The sequence below is a fragment of the Mustela nivalis genome, assembly GCF_964662115.1.
Source record: "Mustela nivalis genome assembly, chromosome: 19".
Classification (NCBI taxonomy): domain Eukaryota; kingdom Metazoa; phylum Chordata; class Mammalia; order Carnivora; family Mustelidae; genus Mustela; species Mustela nivalis.
Window position 1 is genome coordinate 7,473,099 of NC_139038.1, and position 22,191 is coordinate 7,495,289.

The 22,191-nt window shown below is 56.6% G+C and overlaps 3 protein-coding genes and 2 long non-coding RNA genes across 9 annotated transcripts; 3 read left to right on the forward strand and 2 right to left on the reverse strand.

The window, feature by feature from the left end:
• The first annotated feature begins 399 nt into the window (after positions 1 to 399).
• Positions 400 to 3,585, forward strand: LAMTOR4 (late endosomal/lysosomal adaptor, MAPK and MTOR activator 4). 3 transcript variants are annotated; one of them, XM_082712955.1, is made up of 4 exons: positions 400 to 534; positions 1,024 to 1,104; positions 2,810 to 2,927; positions 3,243 to 3,585. In XM_082712955.1, the coding sequence occupies exons 1-4, from the start codon at positions 532 to 534 to the stop codon at positions 3,338 to 3,340; spliced, it is 300 nt and encodes a 99-aa protein (XP_082569081.1). In that variant the 5' UTR covers positions 400 to 531; the 3' UTR covers positions 3,341 to 3,585. The 3 variants fall into 3 exon arrangements, with proteins under 3 accessions (XP_082569081.1, XP_082569082.1, XP_082569083.1); XM_082712956.1 differs by having other exon boundaries at positions 413 to 534; positions 3,226 to 3,585; XM_082712957.1 differs by lacking the exon at positions 1,024 to 1,104 and having other exon boundaries at positions 449 to 534.
• A 266-nt stretch (positions 3,586 to 3,851) lies between these two features.
• On the reverse strand, positions 3,852 to 8,703 carry TRAPPC14 (trafficking protein particle complex subunit 14). 2 transcript variants are annotated; one of them, XM_082712883.1, is made up of 11 exons: positions 8,226 to 8,703; positions 7,776 to 7,871; positions 7,541 to 7,670; positions 7,286 to 7,372; positions 7,002 to 7,122; positions 6,749 to 6,896; positions 6,325 to 6,407; positions 6,065 to 6,228; positions 5,167 to 5,321; positions 4,755 to 4,948; positions 3,852 to 4,641 (listed from the first exon to the last, which is right to left on the reverse strand). In XM_082712883.1, exons 1-11 carry the CDS (start codon positions 8,475 to 8,477, stop codon positions 4,488 to 4,490), a joined length of 1,584 nt encoding a protein of 527 aa, XP_082569009.1. In that variant the 5' UTR covers positions 8,478 to 8,703; the 3' UTR covers positions 3,852 to 4,487. The 2 variants fall into 2 exon arrangements, with proteins under 2 accessions (XP_082569009.1, XP_082569008.1); XM_082712882.1 differs by having other exon boundaries at positions 8,067 to 8,681.
• Positions 8,704 to 8,727: 24 nt separating this feature from the next.
• On the forward strand, positions 8,728 to 10,722 carry LOC309854169. The gene is made up of 2 exons (XR_014306115.1): positions 8,728 to 8,801; positions 9,797 to 10,722. It is a non-coding gene; the product is annotated as an uncharacterized lncRNA (long non-coding RNA).
• GPC2 (glypican 2) lies at positions 8,934 to 22,143 on the reverse strand. Of its 2 annotated transcripts, none has more exons than XM_082712863.1 (14): positions 22,077 to 22,143; positions 21,254 to 21,452; positions 20,432 to 20,590; positions 19,819 to 20,141; positions 18,939 to 19,019; positions 18,510 to 18,672; positions 18,161 to 18,291; positions 17,697 to 17,942; positions 17,453 to 17,592; positions 17,185 to 17,360; positions 15,947 to 16,128; positions 13,100 to 13,201; positions 12,609 to 12,918; positions 8,934 to 10,370 (listed from the first exon to the last, which is right to left on the reverse strand). In XM_082712863.1, exons 2-13 carry the CDS (start codon positions 21,417 to 21,419, stop codon positions 12,811 to 12,813), a joined length of 1,977 nt encoding a protein of 658 aa, XP_082568989.1. In that variant the 5' UTR covers positions 21,420 to 21,452; positions 22,077 to 22,143; the 3' UTR covers positions 8,934 to 10,370; positions 12,609 to 12,810. The 2 variants fall into 2 exon arrangements, with proteins under 2 accessions (XP_082568989.1, XP_082568988.1); XM_082712862.1 differs by lacking the exon at positions 22,077 to 22,143 and adding an exon at positions 21,535 to 21,615.
• LOC309854163 lies at positions 17,869 to 19,493 on the forward strand. The gene is made up of 3 exons (XR_014306108.1): positions 17,869 to 17,955; positions 18,194 to 18,430; positions 19,264 to 19,493. It is a non-coding gene; the product is annotated as an uncharacterized lncRNA (long non-coding RNA).
• Positions 22,144 to 22,191: the final 48 nt, after the last annotated feature.

Here is a 22,191-nt window from a genome sequence, read left to right on the forward strand (position 1 = left end):
GGGAGGAAAAGCTATTTTAGGAACAAATCCCTTAGGCATTTGTCTTGAGAGAATAGTTTCCTGGGGTAGAAATAAAAGTAGCCTTTGACTAGCTCTTCACGTGCATTACACGTCATTCCACTTTATACACGACTCGTAAGCTCACGCGTGGGCAGTTTCGCCGAAAGGGAACGTCTGCCCCTCTGTGCGCAGGCGCACACCCTCAGCCCGCCCTCCTCCCTCCGGCCCCGCCCCTCCAGGCTCCACCCTCCCGCCGACACGCCCCCTCCCCTTGAGCACCGGGGCTGAGGGGCGGGGAGAGGGCTGTGAAGGAGGGCCTACGACCAATCCGCTTGCGTCTTCGGGAGGCGGTGCTCCGCACTGGCAGATTAAGGCTGATGATGTACTCATGGCCCAATCCGCATTCCGGGGGCGGGGCTAAAGGCAGGAGACGTAGGGCTGGGGGGGACCGCCTGGTGGAAGCACGTGACCTGGGTCTGGAGCCGGAAGCTACCTATCTGATAGGGAGCGCCCCCAGCACCTAAGGCTGCGATGGTGAGTGAGGACGCATGCGCGGGAGTAAGCGCTAGGGGTTCTGCATCCCTGTTCCCCAATCTCTTTGGTTCCCCCGACTTGGGCCTGTACTCAGCCCTTACCTCCTATCCACCCCGGACGCAGACAGAATAGAGAGGGAGGGGAGGCGACGTAGAGGGCTGAAGAGGGATCTGTGCGAGGGTGTATGGGCGCCGGGGAGTAGTCTGCGGGGGTGGGGCCGGCCCCCGGGGGAATTGGGAGACGGGGCGGGTGGGGGGAAGGGAACAGCGGAGCTGCGGAGGCCAAAGGAGCCTAGGGTCAGAGGGTGAGTAAGTGGGAAGCTCAGCAAGATGAGTGTTGAAGGCTTTGTAGAGGAGAGGGTCTGGAAGGGCCGTAGCTGGGGAAAGAGAAGGTTTGGGGGGCCTTGTCGAGCGAGACTTGGGTTTGCAAGTGAAGACCACCTAGGGCCATCCCAGCATCCTTTTCACTAATTGCATCTTTACCAACTAGACTTCTGCACTGACCCAGGGGCTGGAGCGAATCCCAGATCAGCTTGGCTACCTGGTGCTGAGTGAAGGCGCGGTGCTGGCGGTGCGTTCTGGGCAAGGGAGGGGGTCCATCAAGGCCCTGTGATCTCTTTTAACATTGCCGGGTTTAGCCTGAGTTGTCTATTCTAGGTCATAGCTATCATGCTTGGCAGAGAGACAGCTTTCAGTAACTAATCAAATCGCTGGAATCATACTCTAGTAACATCTGAGTTGAGAGGTTTAATGACTTTAACCAAGTCAGACAACTAGTTACAGGATTGTTGATAACTGATACTATGCAAGTTCTCTCGAATAGGTCTCTATTTGGTATTTATCTAAGAGGCTATGAATTTTGTTTCATAGTACAATACAGTGTTAAGCTTTCTAGAAGTTTTTAATGGAGCTGGAGAGACAAGGCTTAAGGATACAAGTTGAAAGCAATGCAAGTTGTAAAGACTAGTGAAGGAGACCAGAAAATGAAGGAATCAACCTTTGTGTTGTAACTTACATTATAACAAGGAGACTCTTGGAGGAGGTAAGAATTCATCTGGGCAATCAATGGTTGTGAACAGGCAGAAAAGGAGAGTCCTCAGAGTTGGAATGGTGGGAAAATTGAAAAGATTTGGAAAGGTTTAGAAGAGGATGTGGTAAGGAACGGTCTCATTGTGGAGGACTTTCAAGGCTGGGTTGACACATTTGGGTTAATCTTGAGGGTAATGGGAGCTTCGAAGGGTTTTGAACAGAAATGAGAGCTAAAGAAAGAATTAAGCAAGATTGTTCTATCAGGTGTGAAGATAGAACAGGTGGGGATTCAGAAGCAGGGGGAGCTGCTGCAAAAATCTAGGTATGAGGCAGGTCTGGTGGCAGCGAGGAGGAACAAGGAGAGAAGAAATTTTAAAAGAAGAGTCAGTATATCTTGATAATGACTAGAGACAGGTAATTGGAGGAGATACTTCTCCATCTAGTAAGACTTGGAACCCAAGCCTAGAATGATGGTGCCTTCACAAACAGGAAATTAAGAAAGAAGTTGACTAGGGTGGGGTGAGGTAAGGAGATTTTGATGACTTTAGACATTTTAATACAGTATGTATTGCCAGGAGCTGTTTTGAGCATCTCACCAATAATATCTCAGTGTGATCCTCACAACAAGCCTTTGGATAGGAACTTGTCCCAAATTACAGATGAGAAGACGGAGGTACAGAATGTCCCAGAGAGCAGAGGGGACTGAATGTGACCTAGTTGCGAGGTCCTTGTTGAGGAGGTTGGGAGAGGAAACTCTGAGACAAGCACCAAAAGAGGAAGCCTAGGCCACAGTCACATCATTACCCAAGGGTCAGGTACTACGGAAGGGCTCAAGGACAAAGAGAATGTTTGTTCATGTTTCAGAATGTGCAGGCAGGGCAACAAGTCAACAGGAAAAGAGGGGGCCTTGAACCTGTCAGTGCTGGGTGGGCACAGATGTTTGAGAATGGTTTTATCAAGTGGGGAGAAGGGGAGAAATCACGTTTCAGCGATTAAGAAAGAAAGGTCAGGAAAGAAACAAGGGTCACTGCTCACTGGGAGAAGGCCCATACTGTACGGATGAGAAACAAGATGGCACCAGGAGGAGCAACAGTATCATAAGAGTTTCGGGTTGGTTTTTCCAAAAACAGGGGTGACCTTAAGGGGTCCTGGCAAATGGAGAGGGAGAGGTTACAAATGCTAGAGGCCGAGGTGACTGTCCCTGGAATTCTTCCCTAATTCTGTTCCCTAATTTCTGCCATCTGCAGTCATCTGGGGATCTAGAGAATGACGAGCAGGCAGCCAGTGCCATCTCTGAGCTGGTCAGCACAGCCTGTGGTTTCCGGCTGCACCACAGCACAAACATACCCTTCAAGCGCCTGTCAGGTGAGCCTCAGCCCCTGCCCCTGGTGGTGGTGGTGGGTGGGGGGTTGGTCGCAGAGGCTTCTCTTCTTAGGGGGGGGGGGGAGTCCATCTCCTGCTAACCTCCCACCATCCCCCCTGGGGTCCCTGGTCCCTTTGGGATTCACCCCTGCATCTGAACGATTAGAAAGGAAGGGGACATAATGGAGTACCTTGAACCACTGAATGCCTTTGGCTTCGATCCCACCAGTTCGTGTGACCCTAGAGAGGCCACTGTACCCCACTAACTCTGTGCTCCCTTCCCTCTCCCGGGTGGGGGAAGGTGTGTCTCCTCTCCAGTGGTCTTTGGAGAACACACGCTGCTGGTGACCGTGTCGGGACAGAGGGTATTTGTGGTGAAGAGGCAGAACCGAGGCCGGGAGCCTGTTGACGTCTGAGCCTGCCAGAGGGCCAGGGGCTGAGGTGGATTGGGTCCATGGGCCTCTGTGATGAGGAAGACGCAAACCTCCTCCAGCTCTTTCTTGGCTTGCTGCTAGAACTAAGGCTTTCTGCTCACCCACCTCCCCACCCCTACCTGGAAGGGCAGCGGCCTGGGGACTTTGCACTGTGTCGAGGAGAGTGAGGGCAAGGGCTCTGCCTCTTCCCTCCCTCCCTCCTAATAAACAGAAGTCTGATATTCCCAGCCCGGGGATGTGTGTATGAGAGTGTCAACCTGCCGGGGGACGGGGGTGCCGAGGGGCGAGGTTATACCCCAAGTCTGTCTTCTAGGGAGACAGTTGTGTATGTGGGCCCCGAAGGTGAGGCAAGACACCTTGGCCTGTAAACTGGCAATCAGAGGATAAAATGGGGAGCTGAGGGGAGCTGTTTGGTGTGCCCCCTGTAGGGAACCCCTCTGAGCCCCTGGGTTCTCTGCTCCTGCCACCAAGAGACAAACGGAAGTCATTCTTCTCCCTCCTGAACAGGCATTTAATAGTCTTATTTCAGTTGGAAGCAGTAGTTGGAGAATAAGTTACAGGAACAGACAGATCCAAAAAAAAAAAAAAAAAAAATGAAAGAAGAGATAACCCCACACAACTTAAAGTGCTTCAGGCTGCATAACGTAAACATGAGGAGCAGGAGGAGGCCACCTGGCTATCTCCCCTTTCCCCTGAGACAGGAGGGTCATTGTCGAGGTCCCTTTCCCATCACCACCCTCTAATCTCAGCCCTGCGGGTGGGTGAGAGGGAGGGAATGTCAGAGGCAGGAGAGACAACTTAATAGGAACAAGGAATACACTTTGTAAACTTAGAACCAGGGTGTAGGGCGGGGGGCAGGGGAGCTCTTGGAGCCCCTGCCGTGGCCTCGGGGTGGGGCCAGCCCCCCCCAGGGAGTCGGGGAAATACTGTTGGCTTAGTGCTGTAGCCATACCCGCCCGTTTCACAGCTTCTTCCCTGTCCCTCATCAGCAGACACAGACAGGCGGCCCTGTTGGGTCTCCTCATCCACGGTGGGAGGCATCCCAGGGGAGGCACAGTCTGGAGTGAGGACCCCCTCCGGGGGCTTTCGGTTTCTGGGAGTGTTAAGAGGGAGGAGAGCCTGCCCGGTGCTACTTGACAGGTTCCACCACCAGGACCTTGCACTCACGCTTGGCAATCTTGTCCAGAGAAAGCACAGCCTTGTCCGGGGGCAGGTAGAGGGGGCGGCCCACAGGGGAGGCCACAGGAGGCGTGATGGCTCTGCGCTCCATCACGCTGCCCGACCTGGGGGAAGGCAGAGGCTGTGGGGCTCCGGTCAGACCCCGGGACCCTTTCCTGCTCCTGCTCCAACTCTAGCCTCTACCGAGGCCCGTGGCACCCCTCCCACGCTTCCATACCTCATGAGGTGGCTGCGGGAGGGCTGTTGGTGAGAGAAGGACTGAGAGCGGCCCAGGCTGGCCTGGTGTCTCTCCACCAGGTCCCGGACAGCAGGACTGCTGGGGCTGCTCTTTCGAGAGAGGGGCCGGGCCTCGGGCGGAGGGTGGGACACACTGGCGGTGAACTGCAGCTTCAGTTTCATGTGCTGGCTCAGCTGGCGCGGGGAGACACCAGTCAGCGCCCCAGCTCAGCCACAGGGTCCCGCCTTCCTTTCCGATCAAGTTCCCCACCTGCGCTGCCGGCGGGGGACTGCGAGGCCACCTTCCCTCTGTCCCCACTGTTCCGTCCCACCCGAGGCCGGTGGCTCGGACTCCTCCCACCCCGACATTCTGCATAACCCATCTCGCAGTCCAGCCCCCACCCCCGGTCCACCTCGAAGAGCCCCGTCCTCAGAGCCTGGAAGGCCACACTGAAGGTGAGCGCGCTGCCCTTGCGGGAAAAGCCCAGGTTGTTGAGGGGCGTGTGGCAGACAATGGAGTCCAGGGCTGCCTGCATGGCCCGGCGCTCCTCCTCACACAGCTGCTTTCCTGGAAGGGGTGAGACACAGAAACAGCCACCAGTAAACTCATCTGAACGGCCGCAAAGGGCTTTCGCGAGCACAGTCTCATGTGACCCTCAGACTCGCTCTGTGGCCTAAACTGGGTATGTGTCCCTTTTTGCTGACGTTTATAAATAATAACCGCTAATACTTAAGGTGTGCTGAGGTCTGTTCTAACCATGTCACTTACGTTTAACCATTAAATCACCGTAACAGCCCCATGAGATCCTATTTCCCCCATTTGATTTAATTTTCATTTTTTTAAATTTTTATTTATTTCTTTGACACAGAGAGAGAGAGCACAAGCCGGGGAGCAGTAGGCCGAGGGAGAGGGAGAAGCTGGCTCCTGGCTGAGTGAGGAGCCGGATGCGGAACTCGATCCCAGGACCTGAGCAAAGGCAGACACTTAACCGACTGAGCCATCCAGGCGCCCTATTTCCCCCAATTTAGAGAAGAGGAACCTGAGTGAGGCTCAGAGAGATTAAGTAACCTACTTAAGGTCACACAGCTAGTATATGGGAGAGGGAGAAATCAAAGATAACAGGAAGCCCAGATCCAGGGTCAATGCCCTTAAAATCACTGGCCCACTGCTTCTCTAAGCGTTCCATCGCTGACACTAGGGAGACCACCCAGGTACTGAGCTGAACTTGCCTGCCATAAGCCACCCACCTCCATGACTTCCTTTCCCCTCCTCTCTTGGGCCAAGGTCCCGGAGTCTGACAGCCCACCTACCAGCCTGTGCGTGCTCCGGGGTCCACACAAGCCTCACAGCAAGGAAGTCTTGGAGATTGTTGAGCAGTGTGTAGGTGACCGTGAACCGCTCGTAGGTCCGAACAGGGGACTCACAAGAGGCCGTCATCACAAAGCATGGCCGGTCCAGGCGGATGCTGGGCAGGCTAGAAGCAGTGAGAAAGGGAAGCCGGGCGTGTGGGAGGGCACGTGTTCCAAACAGGTGAACGGGATGGTAACAGCAGGGAGTCCAGCAAACTCACCGGTAGTGGGTGTAGATGCTCTGGGTAAAGGGCAGCTTTGGGGTAGACCACTGAACCACAGCAATCAGGGGAACTTCTAGGCCCTGGGGGAGAGACAAAAGGAAACATCATGTGTATCTGAGGTCCCCTTCCGTCTTTTGTCACCCCCTGGCCTTTCCCTCCCACTGCTTTTTCTTTTCTTTTCTTTTTTAAGATTTCATTTATTTGACAGAGAGAGATCACAAGTAGGCAGAGAGTCAGGCAGAGAGAGAGGGGAAAACAGGCTCCCTGCTGAGCAGAGAGCCCGATGGCGGGGCTCGATCCCAGGACCCTGAGATCATGACCTGAGCCGAAGGCAGAGGCTTAACCCACTGAGCCACCCAGGCGCCCCTCCACTGCTTTTTCTTAATCTTGCTCCTTGAGCATACCAGCCTCTTATGCTCACCTCCTTGGCCCCTTGAGGGGGTTGCTCAGCCCCTCTCAGCTGAAACAGGAAGTTGTGTTCCTCCAGGGCACTAAGCGGGCAGGGGAAGCAGCCAGAGGTACCAGGGAGCCGGCAGAAGGAGCCCATGGAGACTTCCCCAGACTGGTGACTAGTTCAGCAGAAAGAGGGACAGAGCTTGATCCTTTCATGCCAGAGCTCTTGGCCCTGCCCCAATCCCTACTTTGCAGCCCAGCCCCCCTCCTCAGGACCTCACCAGACATTGTCCACCAGGAGCACAGAGCCGTCGGGCATGACAGGTAGATAACTAGCATTGAAGTTTGGGAGAATACGGATATCCCAGATGGAAATTTCCTCCTGGGAGGAGCTGTTCAGCACTGTTGGAGGAAACCAGCTCAGCTCAGCTAAGAGTACCAGGGCCCCTCAAGTCCTGACTTTACCCCTCCAAAATCGACCGATCCCCACCAGTATGCCCAGAATAACTGCCACCCAATCAATGCCCTTGCTGCTACCAAAGACCTGAGCCATAGATCTGCTCACCCTTGAGCACAGTCAAGTGTTTTCCAGCCACAGTGAACTGGCGGCATTTCAGAACCGGAGGGGGCAGCAGAGTCAGCAGGGTGCTCACTGCAAGAGAGGGCCCAGGCAAGAACCGATGAGCTGGGCAGAGACCTCACCTCCAACCCACAGCTCTAATCTTCCTCTACTCCCGGGATCAGGCACTTGCCAGTATCACCCCTCCACTCTGTCCCCCAGATTCCGGACTCTAGTGTTTCCTCTCTGCATTCTCCCCACCTTGGGCCTTGAAAGCGCTCTGCTCGCCCCGGAAGGTCTCCCCAGGAGATCGGTTCTGCAGCAAGCGCAAGTAGCCTTGATCTCTGACCTCTGGCGCCTCAACCTCCCGTTTCCACACAGTCACTACAATCTGAGCACAGGGGACACAGGACCTCGGTCAAGAGGAGAGACAGCTAGCCCAGCCTTTGAAAGGGAGTTGAATTAGGACAACAGCCCCACCCCTTGCCTGTCTTACCTTGGCCTTAGGTGTCCCTGGGGGCAGTCTATCCAGTGAAACGGTGAGTGGGAAGATGACCTCATCTGTGGACACAATTGGTTCCTCCACAGGCAGCTGGGGTTTGTGAAAGGGGTTAAGAGGGCAGGAGAGTCAAAGAGGCAGCCAGCACCGTTCCCTTTAAGATGTGATGTTCTCGGTTCTTCTTGGCCTCTGCTCTCCTTCAGGCCCCCAGCGTCCATCCCTTCCTGTCTCTGGAGCCCAGCAACCCCCCCCCCTCCGCCCTGTGCTGTGTCACCCCAAGCTCCTCACCGTGGTCGCTCCCCCTGAGGTAGCAGGGCCCGGGCCGTGGGTGAGGAGGGGGCTGCAGCCTCGAAACAGCGCCCCACCGCCAGGATCCCCGCCCCCTGGGGGTTCGGGATCCTGGTCTGCGGAGCCACCGCCCCCGGGCGCCCCACCTCCCGCGCTGACCGAGGCCAGGGCGGCCAGGGCCGTTGCCAGTTCTGCCCAGGCCCCTCGGGAGCCCAAGCCCGCGCCGCCCCCGGCGCCGGACCCCGCGCCCCCCCGGCAGCGCAGCACCAGCAGGAAGCGGACAGTCTCCCCCAGGTAGAGATGGTTGCGCCGGGGCAGCGCCCGGTACCGGCCCGGGTCCCCCGCCAGCTCCGCGCGCGGCGGCAGTGGCACCGCCGGGAAATACATGGAGTAGTCACACTGGGACTCCATGGGGCGGCTAGGGCGGCGCGGGCGGGGGGCGAGGTGGGCCGGGGCCGGCGGAGGGCGAGGGGGCCGCTGGGGCGGGGCCCGGGAGTCCCGACACCCGACCGGTGCTGCGCGCGTCCGGGCCGGCCCGGAAGACCAGCCGGGGCCCGGAGCCGGGGCAACGAACCCGGAACCGAGACCCCGCAGGGCCGGAACCGGGCTGCTGGGCCGATTGACTGGCGAGAAACCGGAAGCGGAAAGGAAGGGGCGTGGTCTCTGAGGCCCCGGAATTTGTGGGTGACCTGCCCGCTGGGGAGAGAGGCGGGGTCCGGCTGGGGATAGGCTGCGGTTAAGATGGGTTTAGGAGAGACCACGAGACAGATTTCTTAGAGAAGAACTGTTAAAAGAACCCCCTCCAACTCCGCTTCTCCCAGGAAGATGCTCCTTTCTCTCCCCTTCCGCCCTGGATGAAGCAAGTCAGAGGCTCAAATTATTTATTCATTCAACAAACATTTCACAGTGAAATGAGCATAGTCCAGAACCAAATAACTCATAGAGAAATGGATGCATTTTTTTTCCTGGCTTACTCCATGATTTGCTCCTCCGGAGGATCTTTGAGAGTGCTCTCAGGACCTGCCAGGGGGTTGCAAAAGGGAAGGGACAAAACGGACAGGGAGGGAGTATTGCAAGGGGCTGAATGCCTGAATGCCTTGGTGGCACAGGCTGGAAGACTTGGTGCCCACGTCCGTGCAAGGTTTCATTCAACCTCTAGGGCACTAACGTGCTTTCAGGGGGGAGCAGAAATGGCATCCGGCTGCCCCATATTCAATTATGTGTGCCCTCGTGGCTTCACAGCTCATCAGCCTAAGACTGGTCTGATGCCCGGGGGGCGAGTATCCTGGGAGTTTTAAGGGGCAGAGAGACTGTTGGGGGAAACTGCTTGGCATCTAGCTTGTCCTTGTACTGTAGCTCAGGGGTAGCCAGGCGCTCACACTCCTCCTGGTCTGCAGCGCTGAGTCCACTCCGAAGTACATAGCCCAAAACCTTACCTGACCCAAACTGGAAAGGACGGAACCGTCGGTCAGTGATATATTTGGGGTCTAAAGCCTCGCCCCCCTCTAGACAATGTTTAGCCAGGGCCTCTCGGCGAGCCCGGAGCTCTGCCACAGCACTCTCCAGCCGGCTCTGGCCGTATTGATTTATCCGTGCCCACAGGCTGTGGTTGAAGTGAGCATACAGAGCCCAGTCCAAGTGGTTCCAGGCTCGGGCCCGTGCAGTCAGCTGCCTATCCTCAGCGGTCAGACCACCATTGCTAACAGCGCCTCTGCCCTGCTCACCTCCAGCCTGTGCGTTGTGCATGAAGCCCACCACGTCATCTAGACCCCAGCACAGGGCATCTGCCAGCAGAACCAACGACTCATCAAAGTACTCGGCCACCAAGACCAGATCAAAGACAGAGTCCAGCCAGGCCAGACTCCACTGGAGCAAGGATGACGATCTCAAATCTAAAGAGGCAGGGCTGGATGTCTGGCCGTGACCACCGGCCACTGTGGGAGCAGGATGGAAGACAGCTTTGGGATCCAGAGGGTGGTGGGCTCGGGGCCCATTGCCAGAAGGCAAAACATTCAGCTGTGGGAGGTTGGGGTCTCTAGGTGCATGAGGATTCCCTCTCTCGGTCTTTATCTCGGGGGGGAAGGGGAGTCCAAAGTCAAACCAGAGCAAGTTGCGGGCATAGTGGTCCCCACGGGCCCCAGGTCGGTAGAAGGCTCGAGGATTGGCCAGGAAGGCGGCCAAAGATGGTGCCTTGCGGAAGGCCGATGAAGTGGATTTATAGTAGGAGAAAGCAGAGCGGGCCAGAGCTGCTGGGTCTCGGACAATGGAAAAGAAGAAGCTGTCAGAAGGCATGACCCGAAGGACCTGCAGAGGAAAGAAAACAGGCTTAGAGAGAAAGAACTGGGCCAGGAGGAAACTAAGAGCAAGCCCATTGCCAGGGGATCCCCTAGATGCCTCAAACCTCCTTCTCGAAACTTCTGGGCTCTGCTGGAAACCCCCAGCTTCCTACACAAACATACTTGGGCCAGTTACTTAACATCTCTGAGACTCAATTTGCTGATCTGAAAAATGGGGACAACTATGCCTTCCCACTGATTATGAAGGTACACGAGATAAAGAGTATGAAGGGACCTGGAACATGGGAAGCTACTTAAGAACATTAATTTCTTTGGGCCTCTATGTATGGCTTTGGTCACTAAAATCTCTAAGAATCAAACTTTGTCTTCACTTGTCCAACAAAAACCTATTAGCTGCCTATCCTGGGACTCTTGGTCATAGCTTCAAGAAAGGAACTGGTCTCTGGCCGCCTCCAGGTAGGGGTGTGGGGTGGAGTGGTCCCTGGCAACAAAGAGAGAGGAGAGGGGCCAACCATAATGCTATCTCAAGTATAGGCATCAGGTAGGCAGGCCAAGCCCAGGATGGCGAAAGGACAGGATACTTCTAGGGCTCCTAGGCATCTTGGAAAGTAAAGGACACCCCCGGATGGGGTACTGGGGAGCTATGGACGCTTGGTAGGGGGATACCCTGAGGCCTGGGACACGTGATTCTATCTCTCAGCAAGAAGGATAGTGGGAATTGGACTGAGCCACACCCTGGGATGGTCACGCAGGCAGATCCACATCAGGACCCAGGTCCTGCACTCCCCGAAGGGTTTCTGCCTCTGAATATGGCTTGTCACTAAACCTGCTGCCCTCACACGATGTCCTCCAATTTGCTCTGCTAATGTGGCCATGCCTGCAGAGCACAGCCTGCAAACCGAGCATCTCTTTGAAGGCAAGGGAGAACAGTCTGTGCCATCAGATGGATCTGGAATAATTTACCAGTTATGTAACTTCAGGCAAGTTCTTGAACTTCTCAGAGCTGCCGTTCCTCCGTGTATAAATCTGGGTTAACACTTACCTTGACTGTGGAAGTGCATAGAATGTGGTAGGTACTTGGTGAATAGGTGATGACAAAGGAAGTCAAAGGTCAAAAGCCAGAGAAACCCGACTGAAAGATCCTTGTCCACACCTCACTCCCAGCAGTGACCCTTCACTGCCCTTTAGGTGATATTCATGACCCTCAGCTGCTTGCTCCAGCTCCAGCTCAAGAGAACACACGCGTGCATGCACGTGCACACACATACACAAATACACACATAATGACCACCACCACCACATCTTTGCTGATATGCTGCTCCCTCTTCTTACTACAAAGTTGCATCCACCCTTCCCTTGCAAACCACGACCCCAGAAAGCCCCGCCTCTTTTGGTGAATATTCTCCCTGCGGTTCCAAATACAAACACACATACACATGTACATATGCCAGGGATGGCCCTTTGACTTGGGAGCAGATGGGTCTGAGTTCAAATCCTAGCCCTGCCGCTTTCTGTTAAGGAGGCCAGTCACTTAGCCTCTCTGAAACTTGACCTTCTCATCTGCGTAACGGAGACACTCATAATGCCTTTCTGGCAAGGCCATGGTAAGGTTAGTATCCAGCAGTCAGTAAGCATTCAATAAAAGTTCCTTCTGTGTATATTTTCATTTGGATGTTGATTTTGTTTGCCCAAGAGCTCTCGGGTTCCTGACTGTGTATGGGTGAGCAGCTGTGTGCGTGCACACACCTTCCCCTTTAGAACTTTAGAGAAGGGGGAGGAGGGGAACTGGGGAGGAGGGGGTCAGGACCAGGCTAGGGCTTGTCATGTAGGCTTGCATGTAGCTGATTCTCCATATCCGGCAGAGGAAGATGGTCAGAAGGGAGTGGCTGAGCAGGGGCCCAGGTAGTATCAGTAGAAGGGGCCAAGAAGAGCCAAGAAGAAGCATCAGAGGCGAGAGGCTGGGGGGTCAGAGTTATCAGGGCACTGACACCAGTGGGGAAAATTGGCCAAGGAAAGGGGTTGGAAAGCTCTAGATGGGAGAAGGCAGGACTTTGGCTCCCAGAAACTACTAGGCAAGGGACAGCTGTGGAGAGGGGAACAGGAAACTGTGGGTCCCATGCCCAATTTCTGGATGAAGGGGTGCCTAGGAATCCCCAACCTGGGGGCCCCCCTCCCCTGGTGCTCTTGGCCACAAACCTAAGCCCGTGTCTCTCCAATTCCACCCATCCCCTCTTATACCCCTCACCTCTTTCAGGTTGAACCTCATGTGATGACAAAGGATGTGGAAAAGGGGCTTGGCGCCTCCCCCCTCAGGGTGGTAGCCTTTGACCCGAGAAGCCTGGAAAAGCCTCGGGTAGCCGAACTGGTAGCGGGCAGGGAGGGCGAAGCGCAGTCCGTGTCGGTCCCCGTAGCGATGAAGCAGGTTCAGCACAGAGCTGCTCCCAGATTTATGCGTCTTCAGGAACACAAGTCGCTGCCGGGGCAGGCAGGATGAAACAGCCGATCCTGATCCCGGGGATGGGGCCAAGGACTGTCGGAACTGCAGGCCTGGTAGCCTGGGGAGAGATGGGAGAGCAATTTTCCTGTCCCTCTCCAGCAGGTGGGCGGGCATCTTGTGGAGCAAGGACAGAGGACATGGAACCTCCTCTGAGTCCCCAAGAGTCACCGACCTAGGCGGCATGGGGCGGAGCAAATGGGGGGGCATCAATCAGGCATTGGGACAGGGTGGGAACTCACCTCCTCTGGAAGGGGCCCCCCCAGAGCTGGAGGGCAAATCCGATGGTCATGAAGACTCCCAGAGCCACCCCCAGGCTCCGAGGCCCCCAGAGGCGCATGGTCCTGGTAGGAGACAGAGGGCCCATGTGGCACAGGTAAGGGTGATGCTAGCGAGGGACAGGGCAAGGGCCAGGCACGGAGGCAGGGACAGGCGGAGACAGCAGTGCAGCCGTGGAAGGCGCTGGTTCGAGATCGGGGGGTCATCCCCCAGGCCTGCTTGCAGCCCTGGTTGAGTCTGCCCCCTGAGTTAGCAGATTTTTGCCTCTGTCAGCGTCTAGAAGGGAAATGAGGGGGAAGCAGGGGAGTCTAAGGAGAGGGTAGAGCCTTCTCTCCTGCTGCTGCAGCTCATTCCAGAAGCTGGAGCCTGTGGGGAGGGGCAGGTGCTCTCTAACCCAGATCCTCCTGGTGGCCCAGGGCTACTCTGCCAGCTTCCCCGGCCCTCACCTGTAGCTTCTACCTGAGCCTCAGGGAAATAGAAGGGGAGAGGAGAAAGGCAAGACCCTGTGAGAAAAGACCAGTCTGCTCATGGGCCAGTGAAGTGGACATCGGCCGCCCCCTGGCTTCCCTGGCTTCCTCGTGAGCTCCTCTGCCATTACTGATGGGGATGAAGAGCCCCATTCTGAGGCCAGAAGGGGCAGCCATAGGGAGGGAGAGGGGATCAGACAGGGCACAGGCTACTGAACCCAGGGAGGCCAACTCTCATGACTTTATCATGAGTTGGAGTCAAAACTCGGGCATCTCTTCCCCCCTCCTGAAGTGCCCTCGGCACTGGGCAGACCCCAGTGTGTGCAGAGCTGAGGGAGACACGGGGTTCCTGATGGAGCTCGGCTCCCCAGACACCCCCCCCCCAACTCCCCAGTGCCAGCTTTCCAACTCCCTCTGCACCCAGAGGAGATTAGGAGGGTGGAGCTGGAGAGAGAGGGAAAAAAACTCTGCGACATAAAGATACCGAAAGATACAAACAGGGAGCTTCTGAGTTCCTTCCCAGGCCCCAGCTTCCTAATCAGCCGGCATAGCCGCCACCAGGGGCGACAGCCCCTCCAACAAGCCCCGACAGCCCCTTTCTGGGACAAGCCAGGAGTGACCCCAGGCAAGGAGCGCCCTCACTTGCTACCTTGAGACCCGCCCCCTCTGGCATCACGCCCCGATTCCCTCCCCCAACGCAGACCCCCCCCCCCGTATCCAGTCCCGAATCCAACTCCCTCGTGTATCCAGACTTCTATTCCTTCCATCCATCTCTGTCTCCTCCCATTATCTCCAATCCAGCCCTCTGTCCCCTTCGGCTTTGGTGCTCGCTCAGTCTGTCGCCAGCCCTTTGTCGGCCCCCTCCGGAGTCCTAAGAACCCCCCAAGTCTCCTCCCATAAATTCAAGAGCCCCTCCACTGGCCGTGGCCTTGGCTTCACCTGCCCACTCACCAGGCTACCTGAAGAGCAGCAGGGAAATCTGGATCTGGCCCTCCTGCCTGCCCCAGCCACCGCCCGGCTCCGCGCGGTGCTCAACTTTCCCCATAAACTTGCTCCACGCCCAGGCTCCTCCCCCTCCCTCCCTTTGTCCCGCCAGTCCCTGCAGCTGCTTGGGCTTTAATCTCGTCTCTGGGTCTCTCTCCCTCCCGGCATCTTTCCTCCGTCAGGGCGTCAGGGCATCGAGCCCGCCCTTGGAAGACAGCACTTCTACCCTCCTTTCACACTTAGGAATCAATTATACCTTTTCCGCTTAGCTTTCGGCAGAACAAAAGACTCATTGAGGCAACAGAAAGAAAGAAGGAAAGGCAAAATAACAGAGGAGTTGAAAGCAGACATTGTCAAAAACATGACAAGGCAGCCCCCAGCTGACACACGGAGAACAGGGGCCCCCCCCACCCAGCAGGCAGGAGGCAGCGGTGTGGTCATATTAATGGCACCTCAGATTCAGAAAGAATTTTGCCGGTCCCCACAATTCTCCCCACTTTACAGATGAAGGGGCTCAGACCCAGAGGGTAGACAACTTGCCCAAATGGAATGACAAGGGGCAGGTTCCAAGAAAGGTCTTGAGTCTCAGCCAGGAGCACGGGCTCAGGGAAGGATGCTAAAAGCTAAAAGTCCAGAGTCACACACAGGGTCCAATATGTTAGCTGTTTATTTGCAGAATAAACACTGACTCCAACACTGAAACATGAAGTGTGGAAGCTTGTGAAGGATGTAGATGACAGAGATCATGAGATGAGCCCTTTTTTTTTTTTCTTTTTGGCATTTTAGTTTCAGAAATTGATACTGGGAAAGCTCCATAGAAACCAGGCCCACAGATTTTGACCCTATTCACATACCCCAGAGTCCCCTGCCCTGAACCCCATCAGCACCCAGGTTTGCCCCTTTGAGACCAGGTTTCCCACCCCTTCCAGACTTCCAACTTCTTTCAAACCCCACCCCCAATCGCAATTCGAAAACTCCTTCCCTTTTTCCTTGTTGGGGCTGACAAGGGGCCCAACACAGAGGCTTGGTTGGTGAGTACACCTCCTTCCTAAATAAATACCCCCAGCCTCTTCCTCCCCAGATTGTAAATGAAAAAATAAATATTGTGAACACCCACCCCCCCACCCCCAACCCACAATGGTAATCTCCTGGATTTGGGGCCCCAGCCATTCACCCAAAAAGTCCCTTTCTCTACCGCTCTGCATCCCCCTTCAACTCCTCCTCAGACCCAGCTGAGGGGAAGAGGGGAAGGGCCCTGAACCCTTCTGATGCTAGGGCACCCCTCCCCTGTTATCTTGGTCCGAGCAGGGCCAGGGCTGAGAGGAAGAGAATAAGGATGGGGTGGGTGCGAAAACCAACCGATGTCCCCCCAGTCCTGCTCCTGCCCTGGTTGTGGCGGACAAGGACACCTCCTCCTTTGCCCCCACTAACGTCCCTTCGAGGAGGGCGAGGCAGCCTGGCTGGGGGGGCCACCGCTGCTGCCCCAGCCATCCAGTCGTCTGCATAGTGCTGTCCCTCTCCAGAACCACTGGCCTCTTCATCTGTAGGAACGAGAGGATCAGAGACAGGGTTGAGAAGGGGAGTCCGTGGGGGACAGACACAGAAAGAGCGGAAGTAGGGAGAGAAACATGTAAACAGAGAGGAAGAGAATTTAAGATTAAAAACAGAAAGGCAGATGGGGCGCCTGGGTGGCTCAGTTGGTTAAGCGTCTGCCTTTGGCACAGGTCATGATCCCCGGGTCCTGGGATGGAGCCCCACGGGAGGCATCAGCATTGGGCTCCCTCCCCAGTGGGGAGCCTGATTCCCCCTCTTGCTCTCTCTCTACCAACCCTCCCCCATCGTGCTCTCTCTCATCCTACTCTTTCTCTCTCTCATAAATAAACAAATAAGTAAATATCTTGGAAAAATAAAGACAGAAAGAAGAGACAGAAGAGAGGGACACAGGGTGAGAGATGGGAGATTGGGAAGAGGGAGAAAGTGAGTGACAGGAAGGCAAAGGGGGCGGTCAGAGAGATGCGGGAATGAGAGATAAGAAAAGAGATAATGAGACCGAGGCAGAACAGAGAGATGGGGAGAGAGAATACACAGGAAAAGATAAAACAGACGCACAAAGCAGCAGCAAGCAGACAGAAAGAGGGGTGTTGAGGAGAAACAAGGCGAGGCAGAGCTGGACAAACACTAGAAGAGGAACAACGAACGTCTGTCTGTGCCTTCTTTCTCCGGCAAACTCCACCTTGGGTGCCAGCCCGAAGGCCCACCCACCCAGCTTCCCCACCTCCCCCCTGCCCCCCCCCCCCCCCCGTGGATCGCCCTCCCCAACTCACACCCTTCTCCATCTAACAGGCTTCCCACTGTTCCGTAAGTGTGTTTTTGTGTCTCCCCACTGAGCCGTGAACTCAAGGATGGAGACCCTGTCCCCATCACCATCATCACCCTGTCACCTTTAAGGTGAGCTTTCAGGAAAAGCGGGTTCAAAGGAAGGAAGGAGTTACGGAGTAGAGCTGCGAGGGGAGGGTCTCAGAAGGCGGTGGGCGGGGCCGGGTCGGATCGCAGAAAGCCCGGAGGGGCGCAGCGCTCGGGGCGCCCGGGGTTCTCACCCCAGTCCTCCAGTTCCAGGTCGCGTCCCAGCGCGGCCAACCTCATCCTGGTCGTGGCCGCCCGGAGCTGCAGCCGTCGCCTCCGCGCCTGGAGGTTGATGCTCGTGTCCTCCTTGTTCAGCTCTGGGTTGTCGAGCTGCTCGGACGGAGAGAGCCCGACCACCGGTGACAAGTACCTGCGGGCAGAGCAGCCCCGAAGGCTCCCGCCCCGCCCGGTCCCGCCCACCCCACCGTCGGGCCCCGCCCGGCCGCCGCCCCCGGGTCTCACCGGCCCCGCCCAGATCCGGTCCAGCAGGGCGCCGCGTCCTTCGAGGCGTCCGCCGCCATGCGGGGATCCCCGCACACCACCTGGGGCAGCAGGGCCCAGAAGCCCCTCACTCGGCCCAGCCGCTCGCGGAGCTCCCACACCTGGGCGAACAGAGATTGTGGCTGGGCTGGAGCACGCGCCCCCCACTACCCGTCCCTGCCCCCCCATACCCCCCCCCCCCGCCTCGCCCCCGCCCCTCACTCACCAGGCGGTTCAGGCTGGTGGTCCCGGCCATCGTGGGCCTCTCCTCTGTCCTTGGTGCCCCTGCTACTCCTGCTACCCCGGCAGCCCCTGCCATCCCGGCAGCCCCTGCCACCGCGGCAGCCCCTGGCACCCCGGCAGCCCCTGCCACCCTCGCCGAGGTCCAGAGGCGCCCCGCTTCTTCCCGAGGGGCCGGGGCTCTGCGGGTGCGGCTTTGTGTCCGTTGGGGGTTCCCACATTGCTGAAACACCTTCAGGCACAAGGTAGAGGTTTCCCCCCCTCAGTCATCCTGTGGTGAGAGCCACACAGTGTCCCCATTCCAATACTCCCTGACACCCCACACTGTCCCCCCACTCCAGACGCTCAGCTCCACTCATCTCTCTCCTGCACTCCAGCACCGCCACCCCCACTGTCCTCCCCCCTCCTCAGGGTGACTTTCCCACCCTTCTCATGTGCCCCCCCCCCTACCTGGGCTGACACTGCCACACTGTTTTCCTGCAGGTACTTCAGAGCTTCTGAGATCCTCACCCCAATGGCCTGGGCTGCCAGCTCAAAAGAAAAAACACCCTGGAGCTTCTCACCCAGGAACAGGAGACCATCTTGAAGGAGGGGAAGAAAGAGAAACGGTGTCACCAGGGACCGCGATGTTCCCACAAATCCTGACCTGGGTCATGGAGGGAAGCAACAAAGTGCTGGATAGGAGAAACTCACATGAGAACAGTCTCTCAACTCCCTGAGGTTTATGACTCCCTTCCCGGTCCACCCCAAGACATCCCGAACACGAACAGCCCTCCCAGACCCTCCTGAATCCCCTCACCCAGATAGGCCCCCCAGTCAGGATCCAGTCCCTGGCTGTGGAGACAGCCATTGGCCACATTGAGGCAGAAGCCCCGGCAGGGTGGCACCGAGGGGATGCCCCGACAAAGGGGGCAGCCGGTCAGACGCATCACAGCCCGCCTGCAGCCTTCAGACATGGGCACCTGGGGGCAGATAGCAGGACTTGTCATTCACAAACACAGTGGCTGCGCTCAGCCAAGCTTGGTGCTAGACAGAGGGTCAGAGAATGGGAGGAGGTCGTGGATCATGACACAAGGGAGATTTCACTCCTGCCCCCCTCCTTCCTGCTTAATCCTGGATACGGAGGCCTCGGGGCTGATATGAGAAGCTTCGCGACTCTTCCTCATAGGACCTTTCTTACTTCTGCCTCACCCTCCCTGGGCCCTGCCCACACTCAGGCCCCTCTAACCTTAAGTGTTTCGCTGACCACGTCTCTTCCGGTCTCCAGGCCCTGGATAAAGGCCCGGGCAGCCACCAGGGCCTGGGTTATCTGGGATAGGGGAAAGAGGGTGAGAGAAACCATAGGGTCAGTCATGGTTCAGTCAAGACCGGAGCCAAGAGGGTACAAGCAGTGGGAGTTAGGTTTGTGGCATTCTGGTAGGGCTGTTAGAGGAGTGTCAGGTGGTTCAGGGAAGCAGGTTCAAGAGACTCAAAGGTATGATAGTCTAGAAGGTATGATAGTCTAAAAGGGGAACTGGGTTTGGGAAGAAATGGAGGGACTGTGTGTTTTATAGGGCTTGGCCACAGAAGGATGGCATATCAGAACAAACAATGAACTTGAAGCCAGAAGACCTGGATGTGAGATATACCTCTACCACTTAACCCGCTGTGAAACCTTCACTTCTGGGAGCCTCAGTTTTCTTATCCATAAAATAGGGATACTACTCTCTGTCTCGAAAAGTTGTGGTAACAAATGAGATACTGTAAATGAAAATCCATCGCAACTATTATGTGCCTAATTCATGGTTAGTCGAACCACAGGAAGTCAAGATATTAAGATTGGGAAGCAGTTAGCAGAAAGGGGGCTGGAGGTCAAGAGCAGGTAAGCGGGTCAGGGATTTGTATGAAACTAGGGCACAAAATGAGAATAAGGGGGTACCCAATTAAAGGAGACTAAAGAGCATGGGGTCAGGCAGAGGGGACTGGGGTTCAAGGTAGGGGTCAGAAATGGCTACCATGCGGGATGGGGGAGATCACCGGGGCAGGGGTGACTGGGGCACGGGAGGGGAGTTGAGGTGAGGGGTTCAGAGGTCAGAGGTTGCTGAAGCTCAGGCTTTGGGGCCTCTCACCTGCAGGTGAAGGCGGTGGGGTGCATCCCCGAAAGGCTTCAGAGAGTCGTCAGCAGAGGAGGCAAGGCGAGTGAGGCAGAACAGGTACTCGGGGGAGAAGATGTACTGTGGATGCAGCAGGGGGAACAATCTCTCCAGGAGCTGCGCCCAGAAATCCACCAAAGCGTCATCTAACCCCTCACCGGACCTCTGATAGTAGTCCCGCAGCCGAGAGAACAGGCCACTGAATACAGGGGCGTGCTGGGAGTACAGGTGGCCGAAGGAGTGGTGGAAAAGCAGGGCCAGAGAGTGCTCAGATGACGAGAGTATCTCCCGAAAAATCTCTGTGGCAAATGTGGAGAGAGGAGTGTGAGGTGGGGTGAGGCCAGAGAAGGATGGAAAGTTGAAAGGGCGGAGGCAAGAAGCGATGGGGATGGGGGACAAGAGAAAAGTGAGTTAGAGCCTCAGGAACGCACGCTTAGAGACCTGGGAAGACTGGGAAGGGGTGGGGGAAGGACGGATCCTGGAGAGAATCTGGGGGGGGGGTGAAGGGGGGGCTAAGGCAGGATGTTTGCTGGGGTCATGAGCACAGAAAGGAGGTGTGAGGCCAGGTTTGGGGAACCCAAGTCCTCACCATCAAATCTTCTGTGCCGGGCAGCCAGCGTGTGAACCAGGAATGAGCCGCTCTCCTCCACCAGGCCTCGGAAGGTGGTCTCGGTCTCCCAAGTCAGCCTCTGCTCTATCTCACTGGAACAGCAGGTGTACTCCTGGGTACAGATCCGGAGGTGCTCACCTGAACAGAGGAGACATAGAGGAATGGGAGGAGGGGGAGTGCTCTCATGAAATTCCTTCTTTCTTCTGTCTGTCTAGGAGGCTCTCCTTTCTCTTATGTCTGCTTTCTTTTCCATTGTCTCTCTCTCATTCGCACCTGACCCTCCTTATAGTCCCCTCACCCATCTCGAGTCCACTGGCATTAGTCATGGGATCAAATAGTACTGAGCCAAATTAGAGATCAGTGTCCTCAGGTGACCCTCCCCAACATCAAGCCCTCCAGGTCTCTAGGGACTTACAGGACCAGCATCTATGGCAAGAATGGGGTTTAGAGGGGTGGGGTTACTAGCTAAGCAATAAAGTAATATCACTGAAGGGGCTCTTAGAAATAGCGATGGGAACAAATTGAGCTGTGAAGAAAGAAATACAGAGTGGGGTGTTAATTACTAGAAAGGGATTCCTAGGGCGGGGGTGGAGTAAGAAACCTATTATGTGAACAGGACGCGTATTGTGATCCCGGTGAGCAAGTTCAGGAGAAGAGATATAACTGGCCTGACTACGGCATGAAAAGATTATTATAACGGTCATTCTGAAAGGGAGGAGAGTTATTGTGGATTGGGGAGGAGCCGCCCCCCCCCGCCCCCTCCCTCGCCCCCAATTCTCTAGTCTTCCTCTTTCTCCTCACCTGAGATCAGGGCGGGAGGGAGTAGGCTTAAGCTATATCCCCGGGCCCCCAGCACCTGCCGGGTCTCAACGCAACTCCGGGTGACCTTTGCCTCGGTCCCGGGTCCAGGACCAGGACCGGGACACAGAGACAGCAGCAGAAGCAGAAGAGATCGCAGAGCGGACATCGCTGCTGCCTCCCTGGCTCAGCAAACTGTGTCCTAAGAAGGAAAGAACAGCCCGAACTTGGGAAGCCGGCTCTTTGCCGCGGGACCTCTCCGCCCGGCAGAGAAAGAGCGCGACCTCAGAAAACTGAACACCGAACACGATAGCTGGACCAAGCGGCATCTGCGGAGACAATGGGAGCCCGGAGCCGGACAGGGGGCGGCGTGCGAGGCGAGGCCCCGCCAATGATGGCAAGGAGCGGGGCTCAGGGGCGGGGCCAAGGGAGAAATTAAGCCAATGTAGTGGGAAAGCTCGGCAGGGGGGGGCGGGACTCGGCGGAACTAAAGGAGGCTGGTGGGGGAGGGGCGTGGCCTTTCTTGGGGGCGTGGCTATCTGGTTCGAAAGGCGGGGCCTGGGTGGAACCCGCCTATGGCAGTTGCGAAGCCGGAGTGAAGGGGCTACAACTAGTCTAGTGCGAAGCCCGGCCAATGGAGGGTGAAATTGGGGGCCAAGAGGGCGGGACGTGGATGGAGAAGGGCTAAAGCAGGCGGTCTGCGCGCCCCAGCCCACGTGACGGGGCGGCACGCCGAAAAGCTCGTGCCCTCACGAGGCTGCCCGTGCAGCGTGACTGGAACGTGGTGAGCACGAGATCGCGCACGCCCAAGCCTCGCGACAATTACCAGCAGTGGGACGGGCCGTTGAGCTCGCGCCTGCGCACAACGTGCCTCGTGCCTTCCCGCGTTTTTCTGGCTTCTTCCACCGCCGCAAGGGAAGCAGCCGGCGCCTCTCCTGGAG